The sequence below is a fragment of the Sprattus sprattus genome, assembly GCF_963457725.1.
Source record: "Sprattus sprattus genome assembly, chromosome: 2".
Classification (NCBI taxonomy): Eukaryota; Metazoa; Chordata; class Actinopteri; order Clupeiformes; family Clupeidae; genus Sprattus; species Sprattus sprattus.
This window is the reverse complement of record NC_137921.1, coordinates 29503883-29518882: the sequence shown is the minus strand read 5'-3', so window position 1 is coordinate 29518882 and position 15000 is coordinate 29503883. Positions and strand designations below refer to the sequence as shown.

At 46.7% G+C, this 15000-nt stretch overlaps 1 protein-coding gene across 6 annotated transcripts in view; it reads left to right on the top strand.

Moving 5' to 3' along the window:
* Positions 1-15000, top strand: part of szt2 (SZT2 subunit of KICSTOR complex) — a 140226-nt gene that overhangs the window by 68893 nt on the left and 56333 nt on the right. For 5 of the 6 annotated variants that reach the window (XM_080832172.1, XM_080832173.1, XM_080832169.1 and 2 more), the window contains 10 exons: positions 914-1093; positions 2945-3136; positions 3651-3856; positions 4654-4820; positions 5115-5212; positions 6268-6400; positions 7652-7791; positions 9003-9050; positions 10386-10507; positions 12050-12232. In XM_080832172.1, coding sequence (XP_080688298.1) covers positions 914-1093; positions 2945-3136; positions 3651-3856; positions 4654-4820; positions 5115-5212; positions 6268-6400; positions 7652-7791; positions 9003-9050; positions 10386-10507; positions 12050-12232 — 1469 coding nt within the window. The remainder of the gene's footprint in view (positions 1-913; positions 1094-2944; positions 3137-3650; positions 3857-4653; positions 4821-5114; positions 5213-6267; positions 6401-7651; positions 7792-9002; positions 9051-10385; positions 10508-12049; positions 12233-15000) is intronic. The other variant, XM_080832170.1, reaches the window with a different exon arrangement.

The following is a 15000-nucleotide window of genomic DNA, read 5'->3' as shown; positions in this document are numbered from 1 at the left end:
GGTTGTGTGTGTGAGTATCAATGTGTGTGTGTATGTGAGAGCACATTTCTCAGTGATGATGTGTTAGTGAGTCTGTATGTATGTGTGTGTGTGTGTTTGAGTGTGTGTGTGTGTGTGTGTGTGTGTGGAGTTGCCATCAGGCGAGCGGTCTCCGTGTTGCTGTGTATTTATGAGATGAGTTACCGAGGCGTGGTGGGGCATTGATTGGGAGAAGATTTGAGGAGAAGAGTGTGTGTGTGGTTGGGTGTGTGTGTGTGTGTGTGTCTGAGGAGAAGAGTGCAATCACTGAGTGGCGTGCTGTAGGCTTTGTGTTTTCTGCCTGATGGTGTTTCACCGGCATCCAGAACAAAACATGCTCAGTCAGACACACACACACACACACACACACACACACACACACACACACACACACACACACACACATCACTTTTTCATCAGGGAGCGCTGCGTACAAAGCCAATGTATCTACTGACACTATGAAAAACCTCGCATCAACTGGGCTTGCATACCCAACTTTTTGCAATACTCTTGAATGAAAAATGGCTCCGTAATAAAGGCATTTTGTCTTTTTGAAGCATTACTCGTGACGATGGCTTGGTCTTCAGTAATGGGTTGAAGTGCACCATTCTCTGATCCCCTACTATCTTACAGTGGCCATCGGATCGGATTCAGTGACTGATAGTTGACCTCTGACTTTGTGTCTGTGTCTCCCCCAGGTATCGCCTTCATTGCCCTGTGTGTGTGTGTGTGTGTGTGTGTGTGTGTGTGTGTGTGTGTGTGTGTGTGTGTGTGTGTGTGTGTGTGTGTGTGTGTGTGTGTGTGTGTGTGTGTGTGTGTGTGTGTGTGTGTGTGTGTGTGTGTGTGTGTGGTGACTGATAGTTGACCTATAACCTGGTCTCTGTGTCTCCCCCAGGTATCGCCTGCATTGCCCTGTCCTTTGTCGACGCTGAAGGGCGGCCCCTACAGGTGCCTGCGCAGGATGGCACGTCTCCACTCAAAGGAGGAAACGCCTCAGCCGTCTCGCTCAAGCCCGACCAGTTTGACTCGCTGACCACTGTGGTGAAGGTGGAGCCATCCCACAGCCAAGTCCCAGGTGAGTTTCAGGGGTAGGCACACAAAGACGTGGAGGATGGCTCTCGCATACGTGCTTTTTGTCTCTCGTAAATTAGTTTTATCACCAGTCCTTCCTTAATGAAATCAATCCATCTACAATGACTTTAGTAAGCCGCTGAGTATGTTGGTTTTGTATTTATTAAGCATTTAAGGGGGGACGACCAGCATCAAGATGCTTTGTGTCTTAATGCTGAAATGGAATGCTATTCAATTCAATTCAATTCAATTTTATTTATATAGTGCCAAATCAATAAAATTGTCTGAAGGCGCTTTCCAGAGCCTGAACCCCCCTGGAGTAAACACTAAGGAGACGGCTAAGGAAAACCTTCCTCCTAACTGGAAGACACCTTGAGCAGAATCTCGGTTCATAAGCAATGGGGCCCACCTGTTGGGAGCCGGCCAGGTAGAGAGATAGAGATAGAAAAGAGGGGGGTTGGCTGAAGGAGAAGGAGGGGAGAGAGAGCAAGAATCATGGCAGATGAATTCATACACGTATCAGGATAAGTATGCTAGCATACATGTGGCAAATGTACACAAAACATACAACATAAGATCGTAAATACATGATGCATGTGCACAATACATACAAACATAAGATGGTATATACACGACACGTACCAAATTGATAGTGGATAAGATGAGAAGAGAGCATTCAAGTATTGTAGAACAGCTTAGTGGGTATACAGTGTGCTTGTCAAGGTTAAGGGTAAGTAGAGCAATGAAATAGAAAACTATGTTGATGGTGGCAATTCTAGTTTTATACTCAAGCTCCTGTTGCTCAGCGGTTCAAGCAAATAACACCAAGGTGTTGGGTTCAGTTCCCTTGTTCCCACGTGTACTTGGATTAGGAGTCTCTTTGGAAAACATTGTGTGATAAATAAATAGATATAACGAGTCCGAGATGCTAACAGATTTGATCACGTGGTATATGTACGTTTGAGCAATGAACTATAACTACATAGTGCTGACTGGACAGTATACTGTTTCAGATAGCTTAGCTACGGACACTGATTTCCATGGAGACTGGTTTGCTACAGACACTGATTTCTATGGAGACTGGTTTGCTATGGACACTGGTTTCTATGAGCTTCAGCATTACTTTACTTATCAGGGAGCAATGTAGCGAGGAAGAGAGGATCCAGAGTGTACTTTTCTGTAAAAGAGAATGTAGTTCATTGATTAATATATTTATTTGGTCACTCAGATGCTATGGTATTAATATTGTTATTATACACTAATATTGGTTATGGTGAAAACATGGTCTGCTTAGTTCTAAACACATTACAGCGTTACATTTAGATGTCAACAAGATTAATAACCATTTCCCCTACTTTAAAAACACATTAAAATAGTATTAATCTTGTTCTGTTGCCACATCACATAGTCCACAGGGATTCATCAGATTAATAAAGAAAGGTTTTGGTGCTAATTGGCAAACAGTGAATCATTGTGCATCACCAGTGGGGGAATATTTCCCTGAAAATAGCCCAAATTCTCAGATAGACTCAGGGGGCACTGGTGAGGTGTGATGGGGTAATTAATGCCCTACCTGAGCCGAGAGGTGCCCCCGTGGGTTTCATCTCTTCAGGAGAGGAGAGGAGTGTAGGGAGGGAGGGGTGGGGGGGGGTGGGTGGGTGTACTTTAGACTCTACTACTTTGTCTACTGTTGCACTTTCTCACTAGTTTGCCCTGATTCTTCACTCTCATTTGCCCTGATTTTCTTGGTTTGTTTGTTTCTTTCTTTATGTTTCACTCTCTCTCTCTCTCTCTCTCTCTCTCTACCTCTCTTTCTCTCTCTCTCTCTCTCTCTCTCTCCCCCCCCCCCCCCCAGGGCCCTATGTTCGTGTGCGGTTCGACGTGTGGGAGCAGGGTAATGTCAGCCCCCTCCAGCTGACCGACAAGCTGCGCAGTGCTCTGCGCCACGCCCTCTGTGATGTCATCATGGAGCTGCGGGTGCTGCCCAACCCCCTGTGCCAGGAGACGTTCTGCGTGCCCGCGGGCTCTCCCAGGGACGAGGCCCACGGTGAGGAACCAGTAGTTTTACTAGAGTTGCACCACTAAAGTCTCAACTGTTCCGGATCATTCCTCTGCTCTGTGGTTACTGTGTAATAGCTCATTTTAGTTCAGTTTTACGTTTGGTTTACATTTAGTGGCGGATAGATGCACATGTTCTGTTTCCTTTCTCTTCTCTGTGTTTTCTCTTTCATGTTTTCTTTCTTTTGTTGTCCATACATTAATCCCTTCATCCCTATGTTTTATTGTTTAGTCTTTTCCGCCATTTCATTGACTTGTTTTCACAGCAGCGCTTGCTTTCCTTGAGCTTCTCTCGGCAGCGCTGATGTAGCCTCAGGGTTTCTAGCAGGTTGTTGAGGTCATGTGGGATATTTTGAACACAGCACTTCTTATGTTCCGACCGACTTGTTATTTCTTCTTCTCCTGTCAGCCAGCCCTTCAATCAGTGCAATTCTCCAGACCGAAAGCTCTCTAGCGCCCCCTGCCTCCACAGCTCCCCAATGCCTGCCTCCTGTCTCCCCCAGGTGTGCTGAGTCTACCCCAGGCTGCGGCTAAGGAGGTACGGGAGAGCCCCCGCCGTCTCAGTGGTACCCAGAGCCTGCGGAGCAGCCCCTCGCCCCTCATCCTCAACCCCCTCTCCAACCCCCCAACCCCCAGCACCGGCACCAGCACCCCCGAGTCCACCACCCCGACCGGCAAGACCACCCGACGCAGCTTCTGGGAAATCCTGGTGAGTGCCTCATCACTAAAGAACACCTTGAGGTGGGGGTACATCAATGTGTGGTTGGAGGGCCTGTGAGGCAGGGCAGATAAAATGTGGTTGCCCGTTGGTATCGTCTACTTACCTTGACTTACAAATCAACAGCACCTGGTACCTAGAAAATCATCATGCTGTTCTTTTCAACGGCAACTCAGCCAGACAGAGCTAGAGCCAGAGCCGCTCATAGTGTGCAGACAAGAGTGTGTGTGTGGGTGTGTGGGGGGCTGAAAACGCCTCATTAGTGACAAATTGGTCTCATTAATTAGCTCTGTCAGCAGCATTTCCTCTTTCGGATAACTTCATCGGCGGGTCAGGGCGGATGCGGGGCCTTTTGGGCCAAGTGTTTATGGGAGAGATGAGTGAGGAAATGATTTGGGCTCACTTGCACACCTTCCAGCAGGCTGCCATGTCAGTTTTAACAATGAGACACTCTCTCTCTCTCTCTCTCTCTCTCTCTCTCTCTCTCTCTCTCTCTCTCTCTCCCTTGCTCTCTCCTTCTCTCTCTCCTTCTCTCTCTTTCTCTCTCTCTCTGTCTCTCTCTCTTCCTCTCCACCTCTCTCTCTCTCTCTCTTTCTCCCTATCTCCTTTATTTACCTCTTTCTCTTCCATTCTATCTCACCTTCTGTCCTCTCTATCTCTGTCCCTCCCTCTTTTCTCTCTCTCCCTCTCTTTCTCTCTTGCCCTGTGTTTTTTTCTCTATGGTTCTGCCATCTTCCTCTGTGCCCCCCCCCCCTTCTGTCTCCCTCCCATTCCCTCCCTCTCTCCAGAGCAAGCCGGACTCTACAGAGCTGAGCAGCCCTAAGACGACGGATGACATCATGCCGGAGCGGGGCGAGGACACCCGGGCCGGGCGGCGCCGACACAAGACGGAGATGGTCAAGCAGCAGTGGAGCCAGGAGAGGAACATGGCCGTGGAACTGGAACAGGCCCAGAGGTCCGCAGAACCCTCTTCCACCCCTTTGCATGCACACACACATGTTGGCTCATCAGTAAAATGTAATTTCAGCACTTCAACACTTTTCATACAAGTCAACTCAGCGCATGGTATTTTCCAAGCTTTTGATTTGATGAGCTAACAGGGTTCAATAGCACACAAAAAGGATTGTGATAAGAATGGAAAATATTTTTATCAACGTGAAACGAATAATGGGAAAACTATCATTGATGAGTCGTCATGTCCTCGTGCCCTGGGCAAGAAATCCTGTATTTTGTCTTCTGCCCCCTGCAGGAGACACGTGGTACAGCTGGAGGAGGGGGACGTTGGGACCCTGCACCCTATCTACCGGCTTACCTACCAGCCCTGGGTCGTGTTCATGGCCAAGCTGAGTGAGTGTGCTTCATCTCTCCTCTCTCCTCGCTCCTCTCTCAACGAGAGAGAACACGAACAGCACGGCCCTTTCTGCATGATCCTCCAAACGGCCATGTGTTTAATGACCTTGGGCCCCTAATTTCATTGACGGGTAACACGGGCTGACAACACGCAAATTCTGCCGTGCATGATAACATGCTAATTTAATCATTTCCACACACACAGACGTGGGAGTTCCGTGTATGAACGAGCTCCTTCAAAGCAATGGCCTTTTCCATGAAACTAAATGATTTCATGTCGTGCAGACCTCCTCCACAAGAACCTCCATCTCCTTTCTGGTGGAAACGGAAATATGTTGTTGTTGTTTGTTTCCAATTACTGAGCTCCATGTGAAGTTTAATAGGGTATGGTCAGATCATTGTGATAAGCTGATAAAGAATGGCTTCATTGCTGTATCCACTAATTACTCAACCTATTTATGCTCGACTGCGCCTTCTTTGTGTCTATGAAATGAGAAAATGTAGGTATCGCCGCCTCTTCTCACTGCACAGTTACTGCAGTGCTCATTGCCCAATGAAATTAGGGCCCCTTTGTCTTAGATGTGTTTCTCTGTTTTGCTTTATGTAGTGTGGTATGTTCGTGTTATTTTGTGTGGTATGTACATGTTATGTAATGTGGTATGTACATGTTATGTAGTGTGGTAAGTACATATGCAGTGTGGTATGTGTGTGTTATGTAGTGTGGTATGTACATTTGTAGTGTGATATGTACATGTTATGTAGTGTGGTATGTATGTGTGTAGTGTGGTATGTATGTGTTCTGTAGTGTGGTATGTACATGTTATGTAGTGTGCACTGTACCAGACAGTTTGGTTCTACTGGGAACATTAAGTCCATTAACCTCCACCCTCCTCCTCTCCTCTTCTCTCTGCTCCTCTCGTCTCCTCTCATCTCCTCTCCTCTCCTCTCCTCTCCTCTCCTCTCCTCTCCTCTCTGCTCCTCTCCTCTCTGCTCCTCTCCTCTCTTCTCCTCTCCTCTCTGCTCTCTTGTCATTTGGGGTTTCGTCCCGTCAGGCTGCCCGTCGATACAGCAGTGCACGGCTGAGATCACCTCCCACTTCCTGCTCCCCTCCATACTCACCGAGATCGCCGGCCTGGTCAGCTCACTGGCCAGTGACACCTGCGTGAAGGTGTTTGAGAGAACCAGGTAGCTCTCTCATTTCTCTTTATTCTTAATGACACAGAATAGAATGCAATTCTCCAGAATATTAATGTCACTGAATAGAATACAATTCTCCAGAATATTAATGCCACTTAATTAAGCAATATAGCACGAGTGGGAGTGGGGTAGGTAAGGGATAATCCCACGGGTGGTGTTCGGCCGTAGCCACCGAGGCCGCCAGGCCGAGTGGCGTAGGCAACAACACCCATGGGATTATCCCTTACCTACCCCACTCCCACGAGTGCTATATTGCTTTTATAAAACAATTCTACAGTCAACAAATTAACATTTCAACACGAATGTTATTGATTCAAAATGGTTTATTTCGCCATTGTTTCTCCGCAACAAAAAATAGTTCCATTGTCAACGTCTTGGTTTGGAATTTTAAAAACTTTGAATTAACGGTTATCTTCAATGCGAATGTTTCATCACGGAGTGATTTATTTTTAGCTGTGAAAAGTCCCGTAACTGTAGGTATGTTGACAAATAACCTATAGCTCTCGTCCAATCAGAAACAGCTAAATTACACGCTAGAACCCAATTGTTTTATAATAGAATACAATTCTCCATAATATTAATGTCACTGAATAGAATACAATTCTCTGGAATCTTAATGTCACTGAATTTAATTCTCTCAAGTCTTAATGTCACTGAATATAGATCTTCAGAATCTTAACATGCCAGACTAGATTTCTCCATAATCTTAAAGGCGCCCGAGGCAACATTAGAGGCTTGAGACTTGAAAAATAAAGTTACATTTCTAGTCTTTTTTACACGTAGTAAGTTTCAATAACTCCATACCATTACATATCGACATTCAAGGAGCAAAGATGAGACGTCGTTGTGTGGTGAGAACTGATAGAAAATCGCGCTGCCAGCGCCGCCGGTGGGGAGAGGCAATTTTTTTTTACAAATCTTTATTTATTGGTGGCACCAATAAATAAAGGGCTATGCTCTTGCGGGTAGTTTTAGCGCTCTTTTTAACGCCCAAAGTATCAGATAATGATGCAAATGTGCTATTATGGTGAAGCAAATGTCAATATCATAAAGATTGTCTTATCCAGAATAATCCTATAAGGTCACGGAACAGAATTCTCCTGAATGGTAATTCCGCCAAATAGATTGATGTAAGCAGTATGTTCTAGATGAGAATGTGTGTCATGAGTGGGCAGTGATGGGAGTGTATTTATTTATTTTTCTGTTTATTTATTTGTTTGCTTGTTTGTTTGTTTGTAGTTGTCCCCAGGGAGACATGTTTGTTCCCCTGCCTCACATCCAGCACACCAGCCAAACACCTGCGTCTTCCAGGAGCTTCATTCTCACTGGACGGAATTTCTACCAATGGCATTGTAGCACAGAGCAAGGCTCCTTCCAGGGTGAGTGGGCACTGAATCCAATCTCCTGATATTTATTTTCCTCCCTCAATGTGTAGTGTTATGTTTGTCTGCCCTTGATACTGTTAAAGTAGTCCAACATCATGTATTAGACACCAGATTTTACTGTCATTGTTTTTGCTTTAGTTAAAGCCCCCACCTGCCGTCGTGGTCGAAATCACATCCAAAAGTATTACGCTATGAACCTATTCATAAATTCTTAATCAGCTGACCACACACTTGCATAGTATCACACTTGTAGCTCTCTGGACTCTGTGGTCAACAATTGGCATGCTTCACTAAACATTGTGCAAATCAGTATACTAATGATTTTGCTACTGTTATTACTTCAGGCATTAATAAATATGAATTTATTTATAATGCCAAAACCTTAAACGACAGTAGTTCAATTCCCTTCTTTATTAAAAACTACTTTCATGACATATTCAAACTGCACTGTCATCTTGTAAGCTTCTGATATTAGCTTTTGGTTTAACACAGATAAGGATGGTGTAAATGGACACAAAGTGATAGGATCCAGCTCACACTGCTATCTGCTGCCATGCTTGCTGTGTGTGTGTGTGTGTGTGTGTGTGTGTGCGTGCGTGCGTGTGTGCGCGCGTGTGTGTGTTTGTGTGTGCGCGACTCACACTGCTATCTGCTGCCATGCTTGCTGTGTGTGTGTGTGTGTGTGTGTGTGTGTGTGTGTGTGTGTGTGTGTGTGTGCGCGACTCACACTGCTATCTGCTGCCATGCTTGCTGTGTGTGTGTGTGTGTGTGTGTGTGTGTGTGTGTGTGTGGGTGTGTGTGTGTGTGTGTGTGTGTGTGCGCGACTCACACTGCTATCTGCTGCCATGCTTGCTCTATGTCGTCTTCTTGATTTGCTCTGCTAACAGATCTGTTTATCTTTTGGCTAGCATATCTTGTTCTCTCTGTCTGTGCCTAGCATTAGCTGTGTGTGTGTGTGTGTGTGTGTGTGTGTGTGTGTGTGTGTGTGTGTGTGTGTGTGTGTGTGTGTGTGTGTGTGTGTGTGTGTGTGTGTGTGTGTGTGTGTGTGTGTGAGCGTGTGTGTGAGCGTGAGCGTGTGTATGTGTCTTTGTGTGTGTGTGTGTGTGTGTGTGTGTGTGTGTGTGTACTTACATGTGAGTGAGTGTGTATGTGTCTCACCGCCAGTTACAGCCCTGCTATGTGTGCTCATTTCTGTCTGCCCACAGACGACAGTTCAGATGAGGAAAACCCCGCGGTGCTAAATAGGTTCACACGTAAGTCTGGTCCCCAGTGCTGGTGACGGGAATATCTTTGTTTGTTTACGCTATGAAAATAAACATTCAGTAACTATTGCACGTAGGGTGATGTGATTACCATACTCTTGATAGATTGTGTTCTGTACGTCCCCATGGTGGTGATTTTTTTTTGATTTTTGTCTCTTCGTATCTAAATATAATTGAAATGTCAGAATTCATCTCTATACCCTTAGGTGCCTAGCTTGGAAAGTGTTGTATGTTTAGGCTCAAACAAAAGCAGATAAGATAAGAATCCGCAAACAAAGCAGGCGACTCTCTTGGCGATTATTCTTGTTGTTGTTTATAAGTTTATAAGTTGTTTGTTTGTTTGTTTGTTCATAACCTTACGTAACGGCTCCAATAATTACTGCAAGTCTCCTCTCTGTTTTCACATCCCCCCCTGTCTTCTCACTCAAACCAAGCTGAATGGTAAAAGATAAAGAACGGTAAATTTAGCCCGTTCCTGTTGTATATTTAGAACACTGGGACAAATGAATCGATTCACGGCCCCGCAAAGACACGTCTTCGCTCGGGGGAGAGAAAAAAATCATCACATTTGTTTCTCTGCTTCAGCGAGCTTTAAAATCGGAGCACTCTACGTTTGTATTTCCTCTGCAAGTGAAGTTCATTTCACATGGCTACCTCATCTTGAGTTCTACTCAGATTTATAGGCTGAAGAAGAGGGAGGGGGAGGTCTGTTTTTAGTTTTTTAGGGGGCGGGGGGGGGGAGGTGTATGCGGAATAAAGAAGGATAACTGGTCCTTACTGCGCATCCTCCAAAACTGCCCCAACGATTATAACTCGGCCCTCATAAAAGCAGTCTTGAAGTCGCTGTACGGGTTTGGCCGCAGGGCTTCAGGGACCCCCCGCTGTGCCGTTTCTCTGTGTTTATGTAATGAGCTCCATTTAGGATTTTAATCTTAATAGCTGTATTTCCCTTTAAAAAAAAAAAAAGGTTCACCAAAAAAATAGGTCTTTCCATTACGACGCCTATAGAGTTTAATCACACCCATCTTCCACAGATACCCATGGGTACATGGGCAGATATCAGACCCAAAGGGTGGCAGACGCCGGGTGAACAGATATCAGACCCAAAGGGTGGGGGAGACACGGGTGAACTGAGAGTAAGGGTTTATGTTGCCGCAAGGCTCTGTCCATCAAGCTCTGTTTAGCTTCTTTTTTCTCTAGTGAGGGGTAGAAGGAGGCTAGATGAGGACCCATTTGACTGCTCTCTCTCTCTCTCTCTCTCTTTCTCTCATTCTCGCTCTCCCTCTCTCTCTCTATCTCTCTCTCTGTCACCCCCCACCCCTGCAGCTCATAAGGGGCTGCAGCGCTTCGAGGCCCTGGAGCAGAGCGACTGGTACAGCCCAGGCCAGACGGGCCGGGGGGTGGCGCCACGACAGAGGTTCCTCCACATCCACGTCCAGGGAAAGAAGGTGAGACACAGCCAGAGATGGAGGGGGGGTGTGGGGTAGAGGTGGTGGTGGTGTTGGGGGATGGGAGAGGGGGAGCAGGGGCGGGTGGGGTGGGGTAGAGGTGGTGGTGGTGTGTGGTAGAGGTGGTGGTGGTGGTGGTGTTGGGGGATGGGAGAGGGGGAGCAGGGGCGGGTGGGGTGGGGTAGAGGTGGTGGTGGTGTTGGGGGTTGGAGAGGGGGAGCAGGGGCGATGTAGAGCTGGTGGGGGCGGTTTAGTGAGAAGGAGAAAAAGGGGACGGGTCGGTGTACATTTGTCTTAATGCCATTCCAGCACCTATGGCTATGTTCATGGCAGGAAACGGTATTGTGAGAGAACTACTGGAAAGGGGGGCTGGATGTGATTAGAATAGATGATGGCAGCAGGGTGGAGCAGGAAGACCTGTATCAGACAGTGAGGCTCTTCCATGCAGACACTTTGAATTAGACGGAGAGGGCTGGGGTGTTCAGTGGGTCATATAGAGGCTCCTCCATCAGACACTTTAAATAAGACGGAGAGGGCTAATGGGTCATAAAGAGGCTCCTCCATCAGACACTATGAATAAGACTTAGAGGGCTGGGGTGTTCAGCGGGTCATATAGAGGCTCCTCCATCAGATGCTTTGAATAAGACGGAGAGGGGGGTCAGTTGGTCATATAGAGGCTCTTCCATCAGACAGTTGGTCATATAGAGGCTCCTCCATCAGACAGTGGGTCATATAGAGGCTCCTCCATCAGACAGTGGGTCATAAAGAAGCTCCTCCATCAGACACTTTGAAAAAGACGGAATGGGTCATATAGAGGCTCTTCCATGTAGACACTTTGAATAAGACTGAGAGGGCTGGGGGGGTCAGGTGGAGGTGAGTGAGGTCAGTTTCTGCTAGTGGGGGATTGTGATGAAGACAAGGTTGAGTTGATGAATCATTGCACCTCACCTGACTACACCCCACCCCTCCCACCTCACCCTCACTGTCCACTGCGTAAGGCTGCTACTGCTGCTGCATGAAATGGCAGGTTCTGAGGAGTGTATCCGCGTACTCCAGCTCTGTTTTGTATCTCTTCTCTGTCCTTTCTCAGGCACATATGACTGAGCTCATCATGCACTCATTTCCTCTTTGCCTCTTGCTTATGCCCTTGGTGTATTTTTTTATTTATTTTCTGTTATTCTGCTTTTTAATTTAGTTCTCTGCGAGGTTTTGAATGCCGCCGACTGTGACGCCGATTTGTACTGTGTTGTATAAACAAAGCTGCTTCTCTTTTCTTCATCTTCTTCTTTCTCATCTTTTTCTTCTGTGTACTCTCTGTATCTCACTCTAATTCTTCCCCTACTTCTGTACTCCCCGATCTCTGTCTCTATCTCTCTCTCTCTTTCTCTCTCTATTTATATATATGTGTGTGTCTATGTGTCTGTCTCTGTCTGTTATTCTCTCACTCTTTCTCACTCACACCCTCACTCTTTCTCACTCTCTTTGTCTCTCACCCTCTCTCTCTGTCTCTCCCTCCCTCTCTCTGTCTCCCTGGTTGTCCAGGTGACCCTGTATGCGTATAACTGGTCGGTGGATCTGGGCGGGTCCCTGAACCGTGGCCTGGTGCGCCTGGTGCAGTGGCAGAACGCCAGGGCTCACGTGGTCAACTGCCTCCTCAACCAGAAAATGGGCCTCTTCCACCACTACTGCTTCACAGACATACCAGCCCACGAAGACCTCAAACAGGTAAGGAGGATACACACACACACACCCACCCTGTGTGTGGACAGACGGACAGGCACATATGTGCCGTAAACACATTGGCTTTATATTGTGCAAAACAATGGATAGATTTTGAAGGCATGGTAGAGGAATACAAAGTTGAGAAGCTGACAGACAGATAATAATGAATAATAACAATAATAATAATAATAATACAAGTACATTTCATGTAATGGCGCTGTTCATAGTTATCAATCACAATAAGCAACAGCCCAGCAGTGAGTTTAATGAGTATGTATATTATAATACAGTTAATGCAGTTAGAGTGAGTATATGAGATGGGTTTCAACATCTTCTGATGAAATGCACACTTAAAGCTCGTGCACACTTACTACACCTAATCGAGATGATAGTGTTTCATCAAAGCTTAAGCACTCACAAAATAAACAGGATGTCTTCACTGCAAGTCTTTTCCCCATGGACATTCATTTAGCAACTGAATTACATTATCACCTGTTACCTGTACTATTTACAAACGTACAGTAGCGCACACACACACACACACACACACACACACACACACACACTATGTCAATCCCTTCAGATGTGACCTCTCCCATCGTGTACTACTGCGCCTTTGGGATTTTCCAGCCAGCGCCTGCTGTTCGCTGTCATCTCGTTCTATTCAAGTCACTTTAACATTCTAATCAAGAATTCAACTCTCCTCCCACAAGCCTAGCAAATGTCGGCAGTGAAATGTGAGACTATACAATCAAAATCTCTAAAATATTCTGCCTGCGTAAAAACTATTTATGAATAGTGAACAAAACAAACCTCTGTGCCTCCACTAAACTCAGAAAAGCTGCTTCAGACGGCAGTGTGTAATAATTCAGGTTGTTGAGTATGGATGACGTTAATATTTCACGCCAGGATGAGCGGCAAAAGCGCAGTGTATTAGCTAGGTCAGTGCCAGCATGAAGTCAGAAACCCAGCAGTACTCCTGTAAACCCACCAGTACTCCTGTGAACCCAGCAGTACTCCTCTAAACCCACGTAAAACTACTGTAAACCAACCAGTACTCCTGTAAACCCACCAGATAAACCCACCAGTACTCCTGTGAACGCACCAGTACTCCTGTGAACGCACCAGTACTCATGTAAACCCACCAGTACTCCTGTAAACCAAGCAGTTCTCCTGTAAACGCACCAGTACTCATGTAAACCCACCAGTACTCCTGTAAACCAAGCAGTTCTCCTGTAAACGCACCAGTACTCATGTAAACCCACCAGTACTCCTGTAAACCAAGCAGTTCTCCTGTAAACCCACCAGTACTCCTGTAAGGCCCGTGCCTCAGCCACCCCTCAGCAGCCACGGTTCTGGTCGGCCACGTTTGAAATGCACAGAAGCGCGGCGCGCTGTAAAACAGTAAAACAGTCCCCTTCATCTGTTTCCTGTCTGTTAAGATTGACGAAAGACAGATGTCGAGCATGGGGATGACACAGTCATCTGGCTTTTCCTTTTTTTTTCTCGGAGAAAGAAATGGGATTTGATCAAAATGCTGTCTAAACTTGTTTAGGGTCTCTGTTCAGTGTTAACCACCCCTCCCCACTGGCTTGACATGAAGGGTCTCGGCGGGGCCTTTCATTCTCGGCCCTCTTTTGTCTGTCTGGTTATCGATTGTGGATGTCAGGCGTCTTGAACTACGGCTCTCCGGCTTCCCTTTTTTATGTTTTTTTCTGTGCTTTCTTTTTTTTAGCACACAAGAAGGTGCCAAGTCGGCGGATTGTTGGTCTGACCGCTCTGGGACGGACTGCCTTAAAGGGTGGTGCGTTTGATGTCGAACGTTTACCCCCCCGCCCCCACCTTCCTTCAAGCAGGCCATCTGCGACGGCTCCGCTCTAATAAATGCCGTGTTACCCGCGGAGTCCTTTGAACGGGTCATAACATCAGTCGCCGCAACCTAATCCGCGGCTCTGGCTTGTCGCCATGGAAACGTGTTGGCTCACGATCTCTGTGTATCCACAGTGTATCCCTGCGGAATTCTTTAACAGCACGGGAGCCGGTGTGACATCCAGATGCATTGTGGGAGGTTTTAGGTGACCGTTGTGACCTCCTGCGTTCTCTCTTTCTCGCTCTCACACTGTGTGTGTGTGTGTGTGTGTGTGTGTGTGTGTGTGTGTGTGTGTGTGTGTGTGTGTGTCCTGTGTGTGTGTGTGTGTGTGTGTGTGTGTGTCCGGTGTGTGTGTGTGTGTGTGTGTGTGTGTGTGTGTGTGTGTGTCTGTGTGTGTCTCCACCCAGCTGGATTTCGGGAATACCATGCCAAGTTGCCTTTGCTCTGGCCTTTGATGGTGAACGGTGCCCTAGATTATTCCCTGTCTCTGATCATTCCCTCCACACTCCCCTCCCTCCCGCTGCTCGTGACACGCCTGCATCGAGGCCTCCGCTCCTACGCGCCGCTCTCTCCTCTTTTGATCCCCTCACCCACTTTTTTTTTCTCTCCACCTTTGCAGTCTGCCCTCTTGTATTTTCTGACTCAGTTTGATATACTGTAAGGAGTTGGGTAGGGGGACAAGGAGAGAGTAAAAGGGAGCGCGAGTGAGAGGGGGAGGGGGGTCCCCTCTGTGTTGTTCTCCTTCACCCAGTGCTCCTGAAGACTGGAGTGTTTTTTGCGGAGTAGAAAGATCATGAAAAATGAACAAAAGACTACCAGTCGTGATGTAACTCTGAAGGAATATTTCACCATACTCCAGTGCATTCTCGTCGTTAGGAGTCTGTGTTTCATTAAGTTAAGT